Genomic DNA, 24397 nt, shown 5'->3' on the forward strand with positions numbered 1-24397 from the left:
AACGTAACTTTGCACCCTCAGTCTCGCCAGTTGGATGATAAAAACTAGGCGCGTATGATGTGCTGGCTGCGATTTCACGTGTGCGAAGCTTGGCTGCGCCTAGCGAGGGTGCTCAGTATAGCGACGGGGCTATTCGCTCTTCTCAGCAACTGCCCTGAAGCAGATATTTCGCGTCACTCGCTATGTGCTTATGTTCTGTAACCCGCTGCTGAAACGCACCAACAAAATTGCGCTTTCCTGCGTGTTTGATGCGCCTGCACATTAAAGAATAATAACGCACCTCGAAATTTCAATATGCTTTCTCCGAAGTGCCTTGCTTACTTCCACTTTACGGGCTGTTACTTCAGTACAAAGATATGGGAAAGCTAGTGAACCCTTTCAAGCCACCTTATCTCTCTTTTAGGCTTGCAAAATTGTGTTAGCCCCTTGGGGAGGCTGCCTATAAATAAGTGCAATGATTGATTCTAACAAATTCTTGCATTTGCTTCTTGGTAAGTTTTGGTTTAAGTAATGAACTATAATGAAATCTTCCTCACACTTAGCCATTTTATGCACAGGATTGCTTTCTCGTTCGCGGAACCCTTATTTCAGAGCAACACTGTCTGGCAAACCCATCACATATTCGTCCTATAGAACGAACAAGAGCTCACAGTGTCTATCACCTGCTTTTCTGTTTTCCGCAGTTGCCGAGAAGAGCGAATAGCCCCGTCGCTATCTGAGCGCCCTCGCTGGGCACAACCAGGCTTCGCAGGCGTAAAATCGCAGCCCGCACATCATACGCGCCTAGTTTTTATCATCCAACGGGCGAGACTGAGGGTGCGAAGTTGCGTCAGCTGTGGCACCCTCGGAGCTGACGAGCACCGATAAGATAAGCCACAGCGAGCGCAACGCCGCCACACGGCCGCGCTCTTGCTCCGCCAGCCTTCAGAGCAGCCTGGTTACTTTTGACAAAGACGGTACGTCCATATGAAAAAGTTTCACAAGCCCTGTCATGTCAATGAAAGTAACCAAGCTGCCTCACCAAAATTAACTCTTTCATGAAATCTAGGGTAGCTGTCGGTCTGCTCAGTATTTTCCTTATCACAACCACTATCAGTGATCAATCTTTTTTGTACCGCTTGCTAGTGAATCATTTCTTGTGGGACTTCGAGCAGATAATGGAATTTGTATGCATGTGGTGCTAGGCCGGTTGGCCGTCTCTAGCCCGCGCTGTCCATAACTTGCGTCCATTCAATTCCTCCGGAATTCCAGTTTTAATTTCGAGCTGTTCATTCATTACACGTGACAAGGAATTAACACGTCTTCACTAGCGTACTTAACGCAGCACAGTTAGGGTGCAACTTTCTCGTTAACCCCATGATCACAGCCAAAATTTTCTAATTGGTAAACATTGCGAAGACATCATATTTAGCCCCGTCAGTCCATGACCGTTGCGAAGGGCCTGCTAGGAACGAAAAACATTCCTGCGGGAAAGAAGTGCACGAGCGGATTTTTGACCGGTTGCCTTTTAGCTTCAGTGAGCGTTTGAAATGATTGATTAACTGACTAATCGACTGATCGATAATTGGTTAATTGAGCGTTAATTCAGCGCGATAGTTCAATTATGCGGCAAACTTCTACCTTCGAGAGGAGAGCTATCACAGATTATATTATACAGATTATATTATAAGTGCATTTCGCTGGAACTAAGACCGCTAATAAGAACTAACAAGTAACTCTACCGCTTTTCAATTCACTCCTAGGCAGCATTACTGCATTGCACTACAAGTATCACTCCACGTAACATTAAGACATTAGCACTACAGACGAGGACGGCTAGGTAGCAAGTAATCGGATCCAGTACATGGTAACAACGCATATTTTCTATAAGGTAATGCTATCGCATCAGCCCTTCAGAGTACTCAAGCGTCGGCTGTCTTTTACAGCGGGAGCATGTTTCTGAGTTGTCATCCGCCGCAGGTATCTGCGAAGCTAATGAATTATCGATGCAGGCCGTTTCCAAGGGAGCACTGCTTGCGCTGTTGCACAGACAATGCTCCCGTCACAGATACTGTGCAATGTCGCTATGCCGGATTTTCGCATTGTCCAGGGTTAAGCAAAATTTATCCTAGATTATAGGTGCTTGGTAAATCAACTGCACTGCTGATTCTAAAATAACTAGAGGGATTTTCGTAGCGAAGTCTGACTGTACACGTGTCTTTTACGCTGAAAAATTTATGTTCTGACTTCTCTAGCTGACCTGAAAAGCAAGCAGAACTATAATTCACGTGAATCAATAGCGCGTTAGTTGATCATAATTTAGCTCTAGTCAGAAAATTTAACCCCTCAGTCAATAAGCACTTAAATGCGCCACCCTAAGAACGCCACTGGGAATCAGCGAAGAAATCAATTGTTCAAAGGACACCGCCGCATAGCAATGCCCTCTGCTCGTTTGCTGATGGGCACGGAATACAGTTTCGTAGTTTGCGAGCACCTGGCTCCGTTATCGAACTGCTGCATCGTGGCATACGCGCACGCCGAGTTTTTCTTGGCTGCCCACAAAAAAGCTCGCTGTTCACATCTTGTAATTGTGTGGGTGGAACGTGGGCCCCGATTTTACCTTTTTAATCCCGTTTTCGGCATGGTGAGAGCTCGGCGCTCACTGCACTTTCGACTGCAAAATTCTATCATTGTTCAACAGTTGCCATTTTGCAGTGGCTCTAGCAGATATTGTAAGTGAACGGTGGCAGACGTGGTAGTGAGTGTGGTAGTTGGTGATTGAAGGCTGCGGCGACTGTGCGTGATCGCATCTGTGTTGTGTCAGCGACGCCAGCGATCGATTGAATGTGCACGTGGAAAGACGTCTGTCCGGCAGAGAGTACCGTGAGGTGAGTGTAGGCTGATTTTCTCGCAGCGGCGTGAAGAATGCAATATACTTCCAAAAAACGCAGGTGAAAAAAGCTCCTGCCCATGCATTTATTTTGTTTATGAATCGTAGGGAAGGAAATCAAATATATGAAACTCTGGATGTTACTCTTTTCTTACGTTCAAAGGATTTTGGCGTGTAGGGGCTTGGAATGTGCGCTGTAGAGGACATTATTGTGACGGGTTGTAACACAAACAGAACACATGAAGGAACCGTTGGCCTTGATCTTACTAGTAAAGACTGCACAATGGCTTTTGAAGATGGCTAGGTCCGTCACCTTGCTGTTCTTTGGGGTCACTTTTTTTCAGTCTCATATAGTTCCTCTCGCTCATTTTTATTTTCTCGGCGCAAACAGGAGGCAAACACTAGAAAAAAAGAGACTAGTGTACCCACTCCAAACCAACTTTGAAACAGATAGAAATGTAAAGTAGTAAGAATAAATTAGGCAAGTAATTTCCGTCATTTGCTGCTGATATCAGCATCAAATACGTTCTAGAAAAGGCATACACACTATACAACTCTTGATTAAAGATAGCTGTACTCAGATTGTGTCCAAGGCCTTTGGTGCCTGCAGTCTCCGCCCCCAACGTCCGCTTCCATGTGTTCTTCGGGGTGACTGGGCAGCACGCACGCTAGGCCTCATTCACAGCTCCGGAGAGGTAACGAGGAGGACGAAGAACTTTTAATAAGTAGTTCGCTATCTTCCTGAATGGAGCCCTCAGTCCAGGGCTTTATGTGCCGCCGCGAACGGCTAGGGGAGCAACGGTCACACCCGCCACTTTCCTGCCCAAACCGGCATCTGCCGCAGACTAGAGCGGTTCATGTGATGCTGCGTAGCGCTCGCTCACTCTTTTCCAGAGTCATCGACACGCTGTTCGAATCTATTGATTTATCAAGCTAACCTGCATGCCCGTGGCTGAAGCCTCTAGAGCCTAATGCAGGGTTAAAGAATGACGAATGAACCGCTCTGAATTGCTACGCATCAACGGCAAAAAACACAGAGCTGGGGCGAAGGTCCTGTTATCTGAGGAGCGTCTGGAAGCAAAGCTGCTTAATAAAGACTATAGTTTATGCTGTTTGGTTCCTAGCTTGCAAATATTACTAAAGATGACGCAAAAGAGATGGAGAGACAGAGGACGCAAGGAAAGAAATGAAGCAGAGCCACGTTCAACAGCAATTATAGCTGACCCCGTTGTTTTCGTGCGTATACTGTGTCCAGGCCTGTTTTGCACCATCCTTAGTAAACATGTTTACGTTGCAGCCAAAGGACAAGTTAATGAGATGTGTTAAAGGCAAACAGCATGAACGATGCGCAAAACAACGTTTTTTTTTTTACTTCGTGCTGCAGGCTTGAATACAGGATTCAAGACACTATAAGGAAAGCGCGAGAAGTTAATCAAGCAAGCAAATAAAAACTACACGCACGAGTGGCTACTTTAATTGAAGGTATAGAAATTTTGAGTCATGCAGGAACACAGGGCTTGCTGACATACAACCTTGCCTTTTAATCACCGGCTATGCTTCATTAATCAATCCTGTTTAACAGGATTGGGTGTCGGAAGAATATATCATTATAATGCTAGCATGGGAAGTGAACAATGCTGTATCGGCAATGGTCAACTAAGTTAGTAGATTTTTGAAGATGGCTAGGTCCGTACAGGCATTTGCACAGGCATTTGCTTGCTCTGTGTTAAGAATTGTTTACTGGAGATACGTTTATACAAAGCCCCTTTAAGATGCAACAAACTTTGTTTCGAACCTGTTCCCGCCAGTATCGAGGTGATTCACTTCGATTTTCTGCATTTTCCTGCACAACTGCAGGAACCTTGTTAAGTTTCTTAGGTGTTGGAAAGAAGTCCCCTATGTCATATATATTCGAAACATTTTGAGACACTTGGAAAATGTGGTGTATGTCAGAATAACTAAAGAAATGTTTCTTTTCTTCTCGTTGTCTGAACTATTCATCGGAATCTTGTTGCAGCCCAATAAGATGACGTCATCCCATCCGGATATCTTGCCTTCTCGACTCTCTTAGCTTGTTCACTGAAACTTTTGTTACTCATATGATCAATTTATATTGTAACGGCGTAGAAAAAAACGCAAAATTCAGCTGTTTGCGGTTTTAAAATGAGTCAACTTAAAGATTAACAACGGTTTTTACGCCCTTGGTAGGTATACTTCCAGAAAGTATGCCCCATGTTATCTTTCAAGCTCGAACCTATAACTTTAGCCTGCTATCGACTTCGGCGTCAGTGGAGAACCGCAGACCAAAAGCAACTGCTTTTAGTATCGTAGTGACGTGCGTACAAACGTTAGTTACATCCGAAGACATTAGAAATTCATTGACGTAACGAAAAGTGTGAAAAGTTGTGAGTCAGCGTTCGTCCTGTGTTTTTCTCGCTTCCCATCAATGTTTTTTTGTTTTGTTTGTTTCTTTTATAATTTAAGCTTCTTAAACTATTCTATCTTTTCAACCTCTTGCGCCACGCGTGCAGAAAAGGGAAAGTTGCTTTTCGTGTGCTTGCTTGTCGGCTTCAGTTTAAACATCGGCCACCATGTGCTTTCGGAAGTGTGTTTTGGCTATGCTTCAGCAACAAGCCGCATTTCACCAGTCCCCGACGGCATGCATAGAATAGGTATTTGGAAAAAAAAAAAGCCACTGCTTTAAACACGCAGCGCCGCTCAGCTAAATCTTTCTGGCTTCTTAATTATATGGTGAAACATGACAGTACGCTTTGAGTATTGCTGAACCACGAGAATCATCGTTATGAGCTCTTTGATGGTGGATATGTGCTTATTCATTTTTGCCGGCCAGGCCCGACTACTGCATTTTTCTCCCCAAACAGCAAGAATTTCGGGCTTTGTATCTATTTGAAATAACCGAACGCGCTGATGTCGACCTTATTTATTCTCTTGGCTTCTGTTGAAGCTGACATCTGTTGTTCCGTTCAGGTATTCTAGTGACCTAACTTTTCCAAGAAAGAGTCTTAACAACAGATGGTAGAAATGTTTGTGAAATGCATCTTGATTACAAAGCAAAGGCATGAAAGCACCTCTGAGTGCGTTTACCACAATTTATCTAGACAGGAAACAATAGCGGTGGCAAACATGAACACGGAAAAAACGGCCAACAAAAAGCGAGGGAAGTTCAGCTAACTTTATTGGTTCCGGAGCTAGCAAATATATAGGCTACTAGGGCGCGAGCATAAAGACCGTACGCGATCAACTAAATCGTTTCAGATAAGACGCCTCTGTCTTGAGAAGGGTCACAGATCGTAATCTCCTGAAATCGCGTTCCACACTTTTTGCAAGGAAGGCAATTTCATTTCTACAGCACCTACCTCCTACTTTTTTGTCTGTTTCTTGGATTCCGGTTGTTCGAACTCAGCCTCTTTCAAATCTGCAGGATTGCAATGTGGCGCCATTTTAGCCCCGTTTACGCCACAGTTAACATTTGCTATGCTTTTAAATTGAAATAAAGCGCTCCTTTCTTTTTATGAGGAGGGTTGCTTCGCTGGACAATGTCGTTTGTTTCTGACACAGTTGAAGATGAAGTATTTTTTAGACTCTTGCCTCTCTTTTTTGTAATCTCGAAGTGATGACAATGATTTGGTTTATAGTGTTAAACTTCTCAAATCGACAAAGGCTATGATAGATGCGTATTTGAGGGCTCCGGAAATATTCCCCACTTGGTGTTCTTTAACGTGCACGTGCACTCACATCGCACGGCACACGGGCGCCTTGCGCTTCGTCTCCATCGAAAAGACGCCACAGTAGCCCTCGAGCACAGCAGTCTATAGCGGCCCTGCCACTGCGCTACCATAGCGGGAAAGTGATGATGAATTTTCGATGGTGAGAACGAGCACTGATGTGTCATCCTGCTATCAAGTTAGTGCGTGCCATTTCTCAGACGTCGGTGCTGGTCGAGACCACTGCATTAAGCGCCCTTCCCCGCACGTTGTATTTTGCCGGGGGTATAAAGTGTACCGGGAGCACGTGCTTTACTCGAAGTAAGAATATTTTTGTAGGGAGTTTGGCTAGGTCCTTGTTTTTTGTTTTTAGCACAATGATAACGTACTAGTATCTCAACCGCTACAACGACGGCACACAGATATAGAGACGACAGGACGTGCGCTTCACGCAGATATGCAATTTGCCGCCATTTTTGCACTTGAAATGTTAGTAGCAATGCACCAACATTCCCCGCAAAGTGTTTTATTGAATGGTAACGTATACGGATAATTTCCAGTACGGCGAAGAGACCATGGAATACGTTTTCCCGCGCACTTCTATTTTCGGTGTTTGCGAGTGCTCAAAGTTATCAGCGTCGTTATTGCTTCGCGCACCAGTAGGCTGTGATTGAAGTGTGCTGAACAGTATCTCTGGTGAAGGTGGAGGCCCCAAGATTAACCACTTGCAGAACATATTAATTCACACCCTCTCAGCGCGCATTGTAGTTTTTCAGACAAGCTGCTAAATCGGACCGCCTCATTCCTTTATGAGCTTAGTATAGAGAATATTCGCTTACTGCGTTAATAAACTACCGCTGCCAACATATTTCTGCACTGCAGCGCACAGCTATGTTGTCCTTTTTATGGAAGTGGTACCCGTAATTTTATCGGTCTCCTTGGAAAGTGATTGCCGGAGAATCTACACAGCCATTTATTTTTTCCTAGGACACATAAGGTTTAAACAAGCGTTTTCTTCTTTTGTGACATAAATCTATCTTTCTTTCCAAAGCGTATTTGGTTCCGGATTAATGACGCTGAGATGTTCCTAGTATAATTCACTGCTTTTCAATTCTTGAGTTTACCGGGTGTCCGATCTACACAAACAGAAAATGCAGCTCAGCAAGGTTATAATATATACACGTTAAAATCTTGCTAAACTAACTAAAACAACATTACTTAAAATGCCAGACTGAGATGAAGGTAATGCGTCCGCAAGAATGTTTTGATGAAGCCCCGTTTTCGTGAATTGAACTCACCCAATGCGACGGTTTTTTCTTCAGCTATATTGGGCGCGCATCTGTGCACTTGGTATAGGAATGAGACGAGAGTTTGGGGCAGGGAGGAGGGCGGTGTTCCTGGGTAATGATTATTGGCGTAAGCGGCGCATCGCCTGGAGCCTTTGTCGCCGTGGCCTTTGTAGAAGTGTGAGGAGTCTCTTGCAGTAGGGTTTTGTTCCGCAACTCGAGCACCACTCTCTTTGGGCGGTTCCTTTTGCCTTCTCAGAAAACGATTTTCTGCTTGGAATAATTTGAATATATAGCAACCGCACTGGGCTTTCTCGCGAGGTTCTTCTGCTAGCACCGCGAAGCACTCATACCCTGAAGGAGACCCCTGATTATTTTTTTTTTTGATGTCATAGCGTTGAAGCCTTGTTTTCCGTAAAGCAGGTGGTGTCGCCGTTGGGAGCGAAAAGTTTTGAGCGGGGCTATGCAAGGTGGCAGTTGGCAAGTGACATGGCTGACCGCTGATTGATCCTCGGGCAGTGTGACGTCATGGTACTACCTGACATGGTAAGAGCTGCTAACTCGGGCAGCTCGTTTGAGATGGGAGAGAAAGAAAAAAATCGAACCCAGGTTGTTTGGAACCCGAGACAGATACACTACCCCTAAGCCACAGGCACATTTGTACGACACTGTTAAAGTGGGACTTCATATCTATTTCGAGTTGCCTTTCAGGTAATATGGTAGTTTACGATAGTATTAGAGATTTAACTTACCGTGATCTGCGATCCGCCACCGCCGTCGGCGTTGTTGTCGGCGTCAGTATTGTGAGCGAAAAATCACACGAGTATGAGATGCCTCGTCTAGGTGGTCGCTGACACGGCCGCGCATGATTCGATGTAGTTGCCTGACATTAGGTTTTGCAGAGCTGCTTACTGTTTTAGCTGCTTTCATTGCTTTCATGTGATGATTACGTTCCGAATCAGGTACATTACCTCTAGGCCATGCAGGCACACTCACACGGCTCTGTTAAAGTGGGGCTGGTAGCCTAAGCTATCGCATAGTACCCTCTGAGGCGTATCCAATCAATGTACACATCGCATATTAAATGCCGAATTTGTAGACCCTATAGACTATATAGGCTCTATGTATAATTAATAGACTGTTTATGTATACGAACGGAGTAAGAGGATAAATATTTGGCTCCATGTCCTATTTCATGTTACTTATGAACTCAAAAAATTAAGGAAATGTTTAACACGGCAAACCTAAGTAGACAAAGCGAAAGGAAGTGACTCCTTCATGGACGTCTGCGAACCTCAAGCACACCACAGTCGGGTGCCGTACAGATATCCTGCAGGAAATTGTCGAGGATATTTTGAAGGGAGAGGTCGCTGTAGACTAGCCAGATGGGCAGCGGTGGTGGTGGTGGGAAAACGTACCGTACTGAAAAAAAAAACTATTTGCGATTATAACAAGTTTTTATGAATATGGGAGTGCGCAGGGCTGATGTGGGACATAAAGGACCCGTAAAGAAACATGCATGACTTGTAGGAGGGTGCACATAATATTGTTACGGACGACAAGGAAGAAGAAGCGGGCAGTGGCGCGGGCAGGAGCGCTCGTACTAGGCCCGCGAACATTCATTAAACGTCATCTACCATCGATCATCGGTCATGTTCTGTCTTCTTTCTGTCTTCATCGGCTTGCCGCTTCGTAACATTTGGTTGGAGGTGCGGGGTACGGCATCCCCATCCTCGCCTTGGAGCCTCGACGCCATCTTCAAGCCGGGACCATCACCGAGGGCACAGGGACATCGCCGAGAAGCTTCGCCCCAGCCCTCCAAGCCCAGACCCGAACAACTACCACCGCCCAGCCCCCAGCCCGGACCTGAAGACAAGGAGAACAGACATACCAATCAGAACCGAGATGAATGACCCGAAAGACCCGAAGGAACCGATGGACACGAACACGCAACCCCCGCCCAAGCTGCCCGACGTGACCTCGAGCCATCGGTCCCATGGACTCTGGTGACGGATGGTTGACAGCTCCAAGGGAGGCGGATCACCCACGCATCAGACATCGTACCGGCAAGCCGTTCTATTCTTCCTCCTTCCTCTTCTTCTTCAAGCATCCAGACACGCCCATCATCATGCCATAAAATGATTAACATCGCTAAACTTCCTCGTCCACGATCGGGACGATCGCTCGGTGGCCCCGGGTCATGTTACGGACGACAAGGAAGAAGAAGCGGGCAGTGGCGCGGGCAGGAGCGCTCGCGCTAGGCCCACCGCGAACGTTCATTAAACGTCATCTACCATCGTCATCGGTCATGTTCTGTCTCCTGTCTTCATCGGCTTGCCGCTTCGTAACAATATTTTCACGTAGAGATGACAAGGCCGTTGGCGACAAATAAGGAGGCTTGAAATTCACTGCAATAAACTTGGTATAGAACAAAACAATCGGCAGCGGCGATAGCAGCAAGCGTGCTTGGCGGTCGTCGATCAACGAACCTCCGTTTCACTCGCTGGCGCTCGATTTAAAGGCGAGAAAGAGACATCTAGATAAAACCGCGAATGGTGACTAGCATAAATTGGAGCATTGTAGAAACACAAGCGCATAGCTGAAATTGTTCGAGGTACATCTCGAAGGATCTTCCGCGACAAAAGAAATGGTAAAGCCGCGTCTAGAGACAACCAGCATGAACAAACAAGGAATACATAATCGATCCCTGCGGTACGATCACGGTGACAAAACCGCATGCCGGCGGCTGTCGAAAGAGAATTACAAATAAAGATTTGAATGGTTCGCGACAATATGCATGTAGGCCTTGTTTTCTCATTAACAGGCTCCTGTAACTCCTGCATATCGCATGTGTAATGTATTTTAGGAGATATCGGAGCAGTGTAGAGGTGCTGCATTGTAGGAGCTGGATCTGCTCCTGTACCTTCAGGATTTGTTTTTGAAAGGCTGCAAAGGCAAACTTTGATATATGCGCGCGGTGTCCCAGCTAAATGGGATCAAGGATTAAAAACAACAAAGAATTTTTCTAATGTGTATGCAGTCAACGTTATTGAAAGCCTATTTTTCTTTACCGGTCTCTGCATGGGCTCTCATGACTGTATGCGTTATTTACGAGCAACATTCGCTGTCACTCACCCGACATTATGTTGCACGTTTACATCTGCAGTCGATGAGAACCATGCAATGCGAAAGTGCAAGCAACAAATTAGCCTTTATACAGGATCATAGCAAGAATGCTCGAGCATAACTAAAACATATCACCGCGCACCGTTGATATTCCTCGATTGCTGAATATCGACAGCGATGCTCATTTCAGGGATTGCATATGCAAACGGTGGTGTGATTGAAATATTGCTGCCACTGCTTCGTTGGCAGCATATAAAGCTAAAAGAAGCACTATGACATGTAGCATCGTACACGATATCTCTGTTGTAGAAGAACCTTTGCGCTCTTAGACGACAAAAAGACAGCCAGCGCACGACATATTGCGATATTTTGAAATGTACGTACGAAACATCGATACGTTAGAATTATGGAAGACGTTAGATATCCTCGGTGATAGGGAAAAAAAAAAAAGATTCAGCTTATTTGCAGGGCAATCGGCGAAGGACGACAGCACTTGAGGAAAAGATACAAAGTGCAAAACAGCAAAGAAAAGGAGAAATATAACCGTAGTAATCATTGGCCGCCAGTAGGATACACATAGCGAGATATACAGGGTGTTCAAAATTAGATTTTAATGCTTATTTAAAAAAAAAAAAAAAGCAAAATGCCGTACGCTCATGCAGTTTTTGTAAATTGGTAATGCGGCCAGGTTGACACAAATTGGGGTATTAATTGTCCCCGTAAACTTAGTATATAACTAAAATTTAATATTTCACTTTTTATTGGCTGAATTTAGCGTGCATATTTATATTGAGAACTTGGAGGCAAATGCATTTAGGGCTATTCTGTTTTGTAGAATTTTATTAATGCACCTGTGTCCTGAGATACGCGCGTCTAAAATTCCGTCCCAGTTCGTCTAATTACACATGCGATACGGCGGCTCTAGGCGTGAAGCACCTCCCACGTGTGACGCAGTTGCGTATGGCACTGCCTTGCAAGATAGCAAGCGGCGACGCGGACCACTTTTTGTTCTCGGCCAGCGTTTCTTTCTTGACGCGCGAAAGAGATGAATCACAGTGCTAGCGGACTAAAGCGAGCGATAACTTTGTAACGGCAACTAGGATTGGTGCCACGGTATTAACATGGATGAGATAAAATGAGCCATGATATGCTGTTTTTATTCCCGAGAGCAGCGCTGTGAAATCCCTTATCACGGTTAGAACTGATTCCGCATTCATGATCCACGTCGCCGATCGCTACACACTCACAAGAGTGTAGCGATCGGCAGTGCCATACGCAACAGCTGCGTCACACGTGGAAGGTGATTCACGCCCAGAGCCGTCGTATTGTATGCGTAATCAGACGAACTGGGACGAAATTTTAGACGCGCGCATCTCAGGACACAGGTGCGTTAATAAAAACTAGCCCTAAAAAGCATTTGCCTCCAAGTTCTCAATATAAATATGCACGCTAACTTCAATCAATAAAAAGTTAATTAATGAATTTTAGTTATTACTAAGTTTACGGGGAGAATTAATACCCTAATTTGTGTCCGCCTGGCCGAATTACCATTGTACAAAAACGGCATGAGCGTACGGCATTTTGCTTTTATTTAAATAATCAGTAAAGTCTAATTTTGAACACCCTGTATATTAGAATGCTGTGACTTGCTGGGAGAATAAGTGGCGATGATACAACTAGGTCTTGCGAAGGCTTTTGATCGCGTATTACACGACGGCCTTTTTTCCATTCTACACTAACCCAATGTGGGCAGCGTAATAGCGGATGACGTTAGGATGGCATATTCTAATTGCACAGAGGGAACCGTTGTTAATGGTGACCTCATTGAAAGAATTTACGCAAGATCGTCAGTAAGACAGGCCACCCCTGCCATTTGCTGCCCACCTGGAATCGCTCTGCTTAGCCATTCTCAAAAGCGAACGCATAACTGGTTTCATGTAGCAGGCTGCAGATGTCAAAGTCTCAGCTTATGTACATAACACTGCTGTATTTTGCTCAGTCAAAGAAAGTGTAAGTGCAATGACAGCTGTTGTTGAGAACTACTTCATATCTACTGGTGCTCAAATAAACTGGAATAAAAGTACTGGCTTTTGGCATGGAGACTGGAACGAAACACCACATTCCCAACTTCAGGGGTTAACCATTCTATACAATGTATCTTGAGTGTCCTCTTTCTTGTTATCGGAATCCAGAACCTTGCTGTAATGAGGAGGCCACAAAGGCAAAGAAAAAGGCCAACGCATGGCAGGGACGGCAGCTGTCAATGTTTTAGCGTGCCAATGTTGGCAAAATGTTTCTTATATTTAAAATATAGTACATGATGAGTGTGTTGTGTGCGTCGCGACGCGATATCTAAATTATTCATAGAATGTTTGCCGTCTTCATATGGGCCTCTACTTGGGAAAGGTCAAGAGCAAACTCGTTTGAAATGTGAAAATGGAGGGCTTGGTCTTGTGCATTCATTTTTGCGACAGGTTGTATCGCGCGTTATGTTCATTCGTGATCAAAATGATGTATTTTAAGGAAAGTCTTTAAGTAACTGTTGGGTCGTCTGCTGCCCGAATTTGTTTGCTGGTCTGAAGCCATGAGTGGTGCAGTGAGGGGGTTCCTGCGAGAAGTCTTGCTCTTGTACATGTGCTTTCAGTACGTGAAATACACGAAATGAAAATGAAATGAAATGTTGCATGTGCGGTTCTCTATGTGCTACCAGAAAAACGTCACGGCGAAAAAAAAATGTATCGAGACTTAATGGGCATAATGCTTCTGTGCCGATGTACCGATTGCTGCACTGCGAAGGCCCAGGAGACGACGTTCTCAAGAGAGTTAAACGAATGCCAATCTTACCGTCAGTAAAAATATTTCTCTTCAAACTTTACACTAATACATTATCAGCCAAAGCATGGATGTCTAACAAAGACCTTTTTGTTCTTGGCCGAATAGCTGTTTAATCTGTTAAAAAACCTGAAACAAAAGAACACGTTTTTGGATTGTTGGGAGGCGATATTTTCTGGTGTATCCTTCAAAGAACATTGAAGAAAGAGTTTCTGTTACATTCTTATGGCATTAGGTTCTTACCTGTACAAACAGATGACATTTATTTTGATGTTATTAAGCTCCTGGGCCTCTACAGTTTATGGAAAGCGAGGATGCAGTACAGCGACGCTGATATCGAAGTTAAATGTGTACGTGAGCATTTTATTGAAAGTTTATACGGTTCAGAGAAACGCTTTGAGTATTTCCTGGCTAGCCAACATGGATTGGAGTGCTTGATGAATGGAGCTGTTCTCCTTATTCTCCTGTTCTCCGCCGCTCTTAGGGACTGCATTGAAGAAAATGACCTGATTGCTGTTCAGAGCAATGCCGGTGTTTCTACAGATTACTTTTTAACCTTATTACAGTTTTACTTGGATTCTACTTTTATCACTTCTGACCAGCAGTTTTTTTGCAGAAATCAGGCATATGCATTGGGTTCTGTGAGGCACCGGTGCTATGCTATATCTTTTTATCTCATATTGACCAACCTTTGCAGCAAGTTTTACCCAGTGACAGTGTTTTTAAAGTTTTTAGGTATGTCGATAATTTTATAATTTTTTAACCAAAGAAGATCTTTACAACCTTAAGAAAACAGTGTGAAGTGTTTACCTTCCTTTGCAGAGCATGGAATAGGTGTGTAGTTCACAAATGAATTATCTGACTATAATTCATTACAGTTTTTAAACTTGAAGCTTGAGTTTTGCGGTGGCATGACCTGTTGGTCTTATTCCCTGCGTGCATAGGAGTCGCTGCTACCTTTTTACTCCTGTCATTCAAAACTTGTGAAACGAGGGATTGCTTCGCTTTGCCTCCAGTCGACGCTCGGGAAGTCACGCTCTCACAAAATGCGGGACAGTTTTAATCACCAATTGACCAGGCTCTTTGTAGCCGTGTTCCCCCATTCGCTCGAGAATGCGGAGGTTGAAATTCTCCTAAACAAGACAAAGAAAGGTACTGGTAGATCCAGAAGGGGTAAGACCAGCGTTGATGCCATACGGCCATCAAGTGGACCATAATCTTAAAAAGGTAGCCATCCGCCATGGACTACAGCTTGTTTTTTCTGCCCCGAAAAAGCTAGGTGGCCTTTGCTCCCCTTACCGAAAATGAAAACAGCAAGGAACAAGGCTGCGAAGCAAAGCAGAGGAGACATTTCGTGATATGGTGCCGAAGGGGTAGTCCACGAAATCCCCCTATCGTGCGGCCACTAATACCTCGCTGAGACTAACAGGTGCTTGAATGAGCGAAGAAGGGCACATGAGAGAAACGTAGAACAGATAAAAGAAGGCACACATTTACCCGAAGCACATTAAAAAGTGTCTGTCTCGCAATTGTGAGCCATGCTTCGCTTGCGTACGCATTCTGGGCAAAAGCTAATTTACTACAGCTAGGGAGTTGATAGCGGTATGGTTTGTCAAAAAGGAATGCAACTTATGTGCAAGCGACGCATAAATATCATTGTCTAACGGTGAAAAGAAATTCCTGGAGCGTGCCTTATTACGTCATTCCTGATCTATAGGTGACCTGTCAGCGCATCTGACGATGAAGCTATGTACAGCCTTTGTCAAAAGTGTACAGCCAGGGGGGGCGGGAGGTCTGCTCCTGAGCTGTGTAGTGGCGCTGATTTCGCATTAGTAGAGGTCCTTCCTGTGAGAAAGGCTGACCGCCGAAGAATTGACGCGTTTGAATTGTGGTGTTGGCGAAGACTCTTGAGAATTCCTTGGACTGCCAGAAGATCAAATCAGTCGATATTGTCGACCATAAACCCTGACTGCTCATTGGAGGGTCAAATTCTCAAGTTAAAGTTCAGCTACTTTGGTCATCTGATGAGAAGAAAGGAGTCGCTGGAGAAAGATTTGATGTTGGGAAAGGTTCAGAGTCACCGGAGAAGGGGTAGGCAGCGAACGCGATGGTTAGATGGCATCCTCTAGGCACTGCAGATGAAGTTATGTGATGTTAGGAAGATGGTGAGAGACCGGAAAGCGTGGCGTGACATGGTCCATAGGGTCACGAAGAGTCGGACACGACTTAACGACTGAACTGAGGGGTCCTTCCTACTGGAGAGGATAAGGCAAGAAATCTTACCATAAAGAGATTCGGAACATTTGAAATGCATTACAAGTCACACGAAGTGGCTCAGATGTAGGTCCCCTGGGCTCTACACTTTTGGCAAAGACTGTATATTTCATGAATGTAATAAAACCTGTTGGAAGTTGGCGGTTCGCGCCTTTGTCTCTCTCTGTGTTTGTCTGTTTTTTCTTGCACCGTTATACTTATTTAACAATGAACGTTCATCGAAGTCTCTGTTCAGAGGACAGTGTGCTATAAAGCGAGGAGGGGGGGGGGAGAACTGGGGGGTGTATATGCCGGACAGGGTCGACCTCCTACCTGGTTACCTTTACTCGGTGCATGTATATGTCTCCCGTATATTTGATGTGTGTACAAAGTGAGAGAGCTCGATGCTGGTGCCACTGTGTATGTCAGGTTGCAGGATGCTACCTGGTTAAATCTGGCATGAAGTACTTCCAATAAACAAAGAAGATAAGAAAGCCATACTATAGTGGTTAGTGTACTGGGCTGACGTGTGGTAGAGGTTCCACTCCTGGCAAGAAAAAATTTTCTTTTTATTTACCTACTTTATTTTATAGATACGAACTATTTTTAACCTCGCCCCGCCGGGGTGGCGCAGTGGTTACGGCGCTCGACTACTGCGCCCAAGGAAGCGGGATCGAATCCCGGCCTCGGCGGTTGCGTTTCGTTGGGCGCGAAACGGAGTGGCGTCCGTGTGCTGTGCGATGTCCGTCACGTTAAAAAACCCCAGGTGGTCGAAATTTTCGGAGTCCTCCACTACGGCGTCTCTCCATAGCCTGAGTCGCTTTGAGACGTTAAATCCCACAAACCACCTATTTTTTAGCCTCCACCCGAAGTTTCCTCAGAACGAGGGCCGCAGACCACATCCTATCATCCCTAACCTTACAGCCCCCCCCCCCCCCATAACCCACAACTGCTACAACTCCTATAAATACCATGTGCAATAATCGCTATTGAATAGGTCTCATATATATATATATATATATATATATATATATATAGAGAGAGAGAGAGAGAGAGAGAGATAGAGAGAGAAAGAGAGGGAGATTTTTTTTGTACGGTAGGCAGCAGAACAGAGGGATGTGTGGCATTGTGTCAGGCAACGTTGTATATTTTTGGAGATATGTACCAGCACGGATGAAGCTTATCACGTGTATGAAGAGGAAGAAGGTGGGCCATGTAGAAGAAGAAGCTAGCGCCGCCGGCTACGCAGTGCCCTACGTGTGAAGAAGCGGGTGGCGTGTAGTCCTTGTGCCACGACATACGTACAAAGCCATTGAAACATACGCCAAGCAAGTTACGGAAAGGCGTAATAAAGCGTTTGCTTTAAAACAAAAGACATTGTTCTTGCTTGTGACTGCAGGTAGCTCACAAATTCTGAAAATAGTCGCGCAAACATTAGTACAAAAGATAAAGGAATGAGATGCATTTTTCTGTTGGCAAGCGATACTACAACCTGTGGTGGTGGTGGTGAAAACTTTTATTGTCTGGAAGAGGTGACACCGGAGTTCCGGTACCGCTCGCAGGCGTCCAGGGAGCCCGATGTCACCCTAAGAGGCAGGAGTTAGTAGACAAAGCGGTTCCCCGCTTCGGTTGCTAGACGGACCAAGTTGACCTGTGTCGCCGGGTCTTCGCTATGAAGCGCGGTCTCCCATGCTTCTGCGTCCTTGAATAAATTGTAGCCCGGGGAGTGGCTGTACTCACAGAGGATATGTTTTAACGTTCCTATATCGCTACAGAATCTGCAGAATTGGTCCTCCGGATTTCCAGTTTGCGTGAGGTATCTCCATCTGGGAGACATGTGGTTCTTGGCTTGCAGGCGGCGCCAGGTGACTGCCTCTGTGGATGTGAGGGACCTATCTGGGGGTGGATATTTCCGCCGTCCTAACTTGTAGTGCTGAATGACTTCGTTGTAGGTCGCTAGCGTCTCGACCTTAAAGTAAGGTTGAGGCCGGCGTCCCCCCCGGATAATGAGCGCTTGGGCAAGGGCGTCGGCCGCTTCGTTTCCTGGTATGTTGGTGTGAGCGGGGGCCCAGGTTAGGGTGATCCCTCTGTCTATGTTGCTTTTCGATAATATGCTCAACGCGCAGTGTGATATTTTGCCTTTGCAGAAATTCCTTATTGCTGATTTGCTGTCAGTGATGATCACCTTCGCGTTCGTACTAACGCACGCTAAGGCGATCGCCGCTTCCTCCGCTGCCGTGGCGTATACTCCGCTTGTATATATCTTGCCTTGCTCTATTCCGGACCCGTTGACTACCACCGAGACAGAGTTCCCGTCATCGTCAAAAGCGGCGTCTGTGTAGGCAACCGTCTCGGGTAGCATTCTGCTTAGTTTTGTTACCAAGTGTTTGGCTCTGTGCTGGCGTCTTTCCTGATCGTGTTGTGGGTGCATGTTCTTGGGTATCGGTGAGATCGTGAGGGCTTTCCTAATTTTGGACTCAATGTGAAACGTCTGGTGTTTAGTGCCTCTGTTCCCTTGTAGTCCTATCCAGCTTAGAATTTGCTGCCCTGTCTCAGTTAGACTTAGGCGTTCGAGTTGCGCCGTTCTCGTTGCTTCCGCTAACTCTTCCCATGTTTTATGCACCCCCATTCCCTCTAGTGCCAGGGTTGAGGTCGAGATTGGGAGTCCCAGTGCTCGTTTCGTGCATTTCCTTATTATGGCGTCTAACTTGTTTTTGTCTGCTTTTTTGATGTTAAGGAATGGGGTTGAGTAGCAGATTTTACAGTCGCGGTAAGCAGATAATATATTGAGGCAGGGCATGCACAGATACGACGTGAAGTGCAGGCACACTTATCACGGAACGGTGGTTTGATTACGTCAAAAAACTGATGAGATAAGTATCTTACTCAGACTGCAAATAAGAGTCTGTCAAGCAGCAATCAGATCGCTAGCTAAAGCAATGACTACACAAGCGATCTCATAACTCTTTTAAGCCAACAGTCGCGAGCTCCAAAAGTGCTAGGCAACTTTGCCACCTTGTTGGGCATGAGACCTTCTGGACACCTGCATTAGGTTGTGCAACATATGGCGTATATATGGGATCGACACTCGCTTTAAGAAAAACAGATCAAGGTATTTGTTTCTTCCGCATCTGGTCTCTGCACGAACGCTTCGGCAACTGCTGATATGACCAATAGAAAGAAAATTCTAGTCAAGAAACGGGAAATCAGATTGCTTAAGCTATCTTGCATATTTGAGTGCATGGTACCTTTAGAACACCTCCAAAGAAACGCGATAGCTCTCTTTAATACCTGGCACTTTGCTGAGCAGTACCTGAGCGGCTCATTGCTGTCACGGGGGGAGCATATATAAAAAATATTATTCCGCCAGAACATCAGCTTTAGATCTCAGAAGCGTGACTATTATCGGGAACTTGACTGCTAAAACCCAACCCTCGTGCCATTAGAATACATGCTGTTAAATCCTCTAAAGAAACCTGGTCAAGTGAAGTTCACAGACCTTAAAGAAAGAATTAAAAAATCATGGAGTTATCCGACACATTCTAAACCTGAACCCTATCGATAAGTCTGTTCCAGTCAGTGGTCAACACAAGATAAAAGAATATCGCAAAAAAAAACGCGTCCTACAAAGGAGCCAAAGCAAATTCTTTTGCTTGATACCCAAAGTCTAAGATCTACCTATGCACTCCTGCCCAGAAAACGTTTTTAAACTTATCTTATAAATAACTCTTGTCTGTATATCAATTATGTAATAATGTAATGTATTATGTAATGTGCAAAATATAAGAGCCTGCCAACCAAATTTCTTTTTATGACTGGCTCTGGACTATATATAAATATATAGAAAGTGCAATAATCACTCAATGGTGTTCATCGTGCCTCTCGTTCAGTGAGTGACTCGAGTCTAGGAAGACAGCATGCAGGACCTTGGTGACGAGAACTTTCGCGAGCCTGAACTGAATAAATTTATGCATATTCACGAAAGCAGAATATGCAAACCTTCGGCGCAACCGATTGGGTCAAGATTTTCTAACAAAAACCTCCCTTTCCCAGGTGGCTCTTCTACCCTTCTTTTCCGGGAAAGAAGCTGGAAATGTCCCATAATCTGCCAGTGCTTAAACCTTTTACATAAAACATGAGAAAATCACGAAAACGGGGGTTATGGGCGTGCTTTCACCAGCACTGAAGTTTAGTTTATTGACAATAAATGTTCCTTTATGCCGGCAGTAAGGGCGCTGTCACGAGAGATCAGCCGAAACGGCCTCACGTAAAAGGAACAGCCATTGCATTCCAAAACTGCCTTCACATTCGGTAACAGACGCTACTGGCACCCCTCGGGGCTTTGTTCACAGAAAGCAAGATTGGTCCCTCCTCAATATACGAAATAATCTATCGCAAGAGACACCCCCATTTCTCCTTTTCGATATACTACCTCAGGAGGAACTATTCCATTTCCCTGCACCCCAGCCCATTTGCGGGTACAGCAGACAATCAGACCGCACTCTCTGAACAAGAATTTATTGTTGCAAAATGCCATCAGGCAAGTCAACTTTCCTGCATTGTGCAAATTGTTGCTTAGCAGAATTGCGGATCGTTCAATGTCAGAACATTCCAGTGTGCTGCTATACCGAGCAGCTGCCTTCTTTTACACACCATTTGGGAGACTGTGCGCTCGGAATATATTTGTCATGAAGCGCCTCTTTTCAAGGCCAACCGTAGGACATTACGCTTACAGCTATAAAACCAGGCGCAGTGGTAAATAGGAAAGAGTCTCTAGTGTATACTTAGGAATTATAACGAAAACTTTCATGTGTTAGTGCTTCCTCGTTGGCTCCACGTCTTCTGTGCTCAGCTCTGAGCAGATTAATTTCGCTTGTAAATAAAGTAGAAAAATAAGCTCTACGATGATATCCAATTTGAGTCTAGTGTAAAGTTTCCATTGAAATCACAGTGGTGAAAGCAGTACCTACATGCCTAACCGGTGCGGTTCCTAAAACGTCTTTATGTCATTTTTTCGCAGGATGATGACCAGCTGTACTGAACACTGACAGCAACGATGCAGGTCGACTACCTGACCAACTGCACCTTGGCCGGCCTGGCTCCTGCGTGGCTGTGCACACAGGCGCAGGTGTACCTCTACCCACCGGACGTTAACGACAGCACAGAGCTCGCCTGTTCAGGCTGCGAAGCCACTGAGCTCTTCGACACAACCGCTGTTTCAGATACAGGGGCCGAGGAGTCCTCGTATGATGCGCTGCTTGAAAGTAGCCGCTTCTGGATACAGCGAGTGCTGGTGCCTATTATAACAATCATCGGTGTCATAGGCAACTCTGTCACGATTGTGATCATGACTCGCCGTCGAATGAGATCATCAACTAACAACTACCTTGCCGCGCTTGCCATTGTTGACATGCTGTACCTGCTGGGTGGTTTTGCACTGTCGCTTAAACATTACGAGTTTATCCAGGAAAAGGGCCTTGCCGTCTACTTCCGCTGCTTTCCGTTTCTCATTCTGCTGACGGACACGTGTAGCAACACATCCGTCTGGCTCACCGCCACGTTCACAGTAGAGCGCTATATCGCTGTATGCCACCCAATTAAGGGCAAAGTGCTCTGCACCGAGTCGCGGGCGCGGAAGGCTGTCATAGGGGTGGTCATATTCTGCTTCGCGCTCACTCTGCCCACGCCCTTTGAGTACGCTGTAATTGAAGAGGCTGATCCAGCCAGGAACGCGACCAAAGTCAGTCTTAGTTACTCCGACTTTGGGCGCAACGAACTCTACAAGAAGATCTACTACTGGCTGACCGTGGTGCTGTTCACGCTGGTGCCCTTCTGCCTTCTGGCTGTTTTCAATGCGTTCCTGGTGCGTTCTGTGCATATCTCACGGCGACAGCGTTCTAAGATGACCCAACGAATGGACTCATCCCGAGACAACCAGGAGAACAAGATCACCGTCATGCTCATAGCAGTGGTCATCCTCTTCTTCCTCTGCCAGCTGCCCACAGCCATGACACTCCTCTACACTTCCATCCGGAGTCCCGAGGAAGGCAGCGAACAGGAAAAGCTGGTTTTAATCTTGGGAAACATCTTTAATTTCCTCATGTCGCTCAACGCGGCTGGAAATTTCATTCTGTACTGTCTGCTCAGCCAGAAATACCGGCGCACCTTCTTGCAAATCTTCTGCCCTTGTGCCGAAGGCCGCTTTGTGCGGCTTCAGTCGGTTTACCAGTACACGGGAACCGGCATAAACCAATCGGACGACCATACTACCACTGCAACCAGCCGTCGACTGAGCTCAGTGCGATCTGCGCGCTCTAATTCAATGGGGCCTCTGGACGCAAATGGAAAGAAAAGCGTGCCAGCCCGCGCTTGTTTGCTCAATGTGCCCGAAGACGCGGCCGGTGAACGAAGAGCAAGCGATGCCGCCATCAGTGCCAGTCGTTCCGGCAGTTTTCCAGGCTCCTTCTGGTCCAGGCTTCGCCGCTCTGCAGGCGGAAGCAGCAGTCGATCAAGTGGCGACAAGGCCAAGGACTGCATGGTGATCATCACGGCTCAGGGCGTTCCGGAAAACAGATGTGTGGGACCTAAGGTGTAGACCTATGAGAGGCAACCTCGCCCAACATGTACGGCTAACCTATGCCGGTGCTTGGTCAGTGTAGAAAGGCCCTTTCACGGCCAGTGCTGGAAAATCCCGCTCCTATGTGTTCGCCTGTGGGCTTCAAACTTACACTTCCTTGGCCAGTGCTGGAACGTGTTCGGCTCAGCTGTTCTCCATTCACGAAATGGCACACCGTTCCTGATGTAGGTGATGTGTCCAGGGCTGGTGAGCCCCCACTTGAGGTCGTGGCATTGCGATAAAGCCCCTGGCATTGCTCAGTGCTAATAACAAGAACAAATCTTAGTGATGGCTGTGCTGTTGTGCACGATAATGTTGGTGTTAACCTGTGCTTTCTGTCTTACGAAGCTTATCGTTCCTACCTCGATTTACCTCTGGTTACAAAAGCCTGCATTAAGATTTTAGCTAAGAACATATCATGAAATAACTACCATTTATGACGTAATTTTCGGGAGTAATAAAATTTTATTGTCCATCCAAACATGCTGATAGCAAACATGCACTCGTCAGGACAATTACTGTTTTGCATGCATTGTATGTATGGAGCAAACTTTTCCAGATGTGCACACATATTTAATGCGCGCAGCTACTGCGTAAATTATTATTGGGCGAATTTTAGTAATTTAATCAAATAAATTGAACGAGGTTGTTCGCCAGCGATGCTTTTCTTAGAATGGATCTAAGACAGATATAATAAACATTCCTAATTTAGTCCACACAGTCAATTTTGAAACCGTGCAGGCATTCCTCATCGTTCAAACACATATTTGGTCTCACGGCCGCAAGAGCCTGTGCAGTTTCACTGCGATTACAAGTCAAGGTGCTGATACTAGGTCAGTGCGAACGCTGCCGATGTCACGGTGTTGATATGTCAACGTCACCTAGTGCTAGTATCTTGCTTCCCATGTTTTTCCTTTTGGCAGCGCAAGTTGCCGTAACTTTCTTGACCACAAACTTGTATAACAGTACCGATTGTCGTGACTGAGTATGTCCTGAATACGCTTACGCTTTTACCAGTAATAGCGAACACTGCTTGACTGTATTAACGGAACTGATGCGTGCTAATAGCCCCCAGTGTTTTGTAAGGAAACCATATGCCACTAGCGCCACAAATGAATGTCAAAAATGGTTTTTGAAGTCACAATAAACCTTGGTTGGTGTTTCTTTTGAAATACAGGTGTTTCTGGACACAGCTTTGGTAGTTTGCCTACTGATTCTTCCTTCGATCAAGCAGGTATTGCGACACAATTGTGGCCTCCTACTTGCTCCTTTATTTTACACTTTTCCTCACGCTAATATCTCTCTACGTACATGTTAATCAGTGCTTCATGTCACAACGTAAGCAATAACGCCTCCGCAAGGTAAGTATTCAGCAAGCAAAAATCTTGAGAGTGTTATATATTTCTTGTCTCTTGTTTGTATTAGGCGCAGAAGCAAATACCACCAAAGCTACTGTGCATGCCACACAGGGCTGGCAGACCTTTGCAATGCACTTTCACCTGGCCGATAACTGAACAAAGTGGTAAAATAACTTTGATTTCTCAGCTTTACAAAGTTAAAAATGAATAGAGTCCTCGGCGTGGTCGTTAGTCGTGATGTGGTCACTCCCATACTGGCGTCAAGTGCAGGAGACTGCTTTACTACAGGCACCCGCAGGTAAGTTCACCTAATGTCGTTCTTTGCGTAAAGT

At 45.6% G+C, this 24397-nt stretch overlaps 1 protein-coding gene across 1 annotated transcript; it reads left to right on the forward strand.

The window, feature by feature from the left end:
- Positions 1–1634: 1634 nt before the first annotated feature.
- Positions 1635–23895, forward strand: LOC146192605 (FMRFamide receptor-like). The gene is made up of 2 exons (XM_084602497.1): positions 1635–2867; positions 21112–23895. Exon 2 carries the CDS (start codon positions 21148–21150, stop codon positions 22684–22686), a length of 1539 nt encoding a protein of 512 aa, XP_084458623.1. The 5' UTR covers positions 1635–2867; positions 21112–21147; the 3' UTR covers positions 22687–23895.
- The last annotated feature ends 502 nt before the right edge of the window (positions 23896–24397 follow it).

Source organism: Amblyomma maculatum, chromosome 4 (assembly GCF_055883805.1).
Source record: "Amblyomma maculatum isolate TAMU_Amacu chromosome 4, ASM5588380v1, whole genome shotgun sequence".
Taxonomy (NCBI): domain Eukaryota; kingdom Metazoa; phylum Arthropoda; class Arachnida; order Ixodida; family Ixodidae; genus Amblyomma; species Amblyomma maculatum.

Coding starts and splice junctions, on each gene's coding strand:
- LOC146192605 (XM_084602497.1), top strand. CDS start 21,148: ATGCAGGTCGACTACCTGACCAACTGCACCTTGGCCGGCCTGGCTCCT.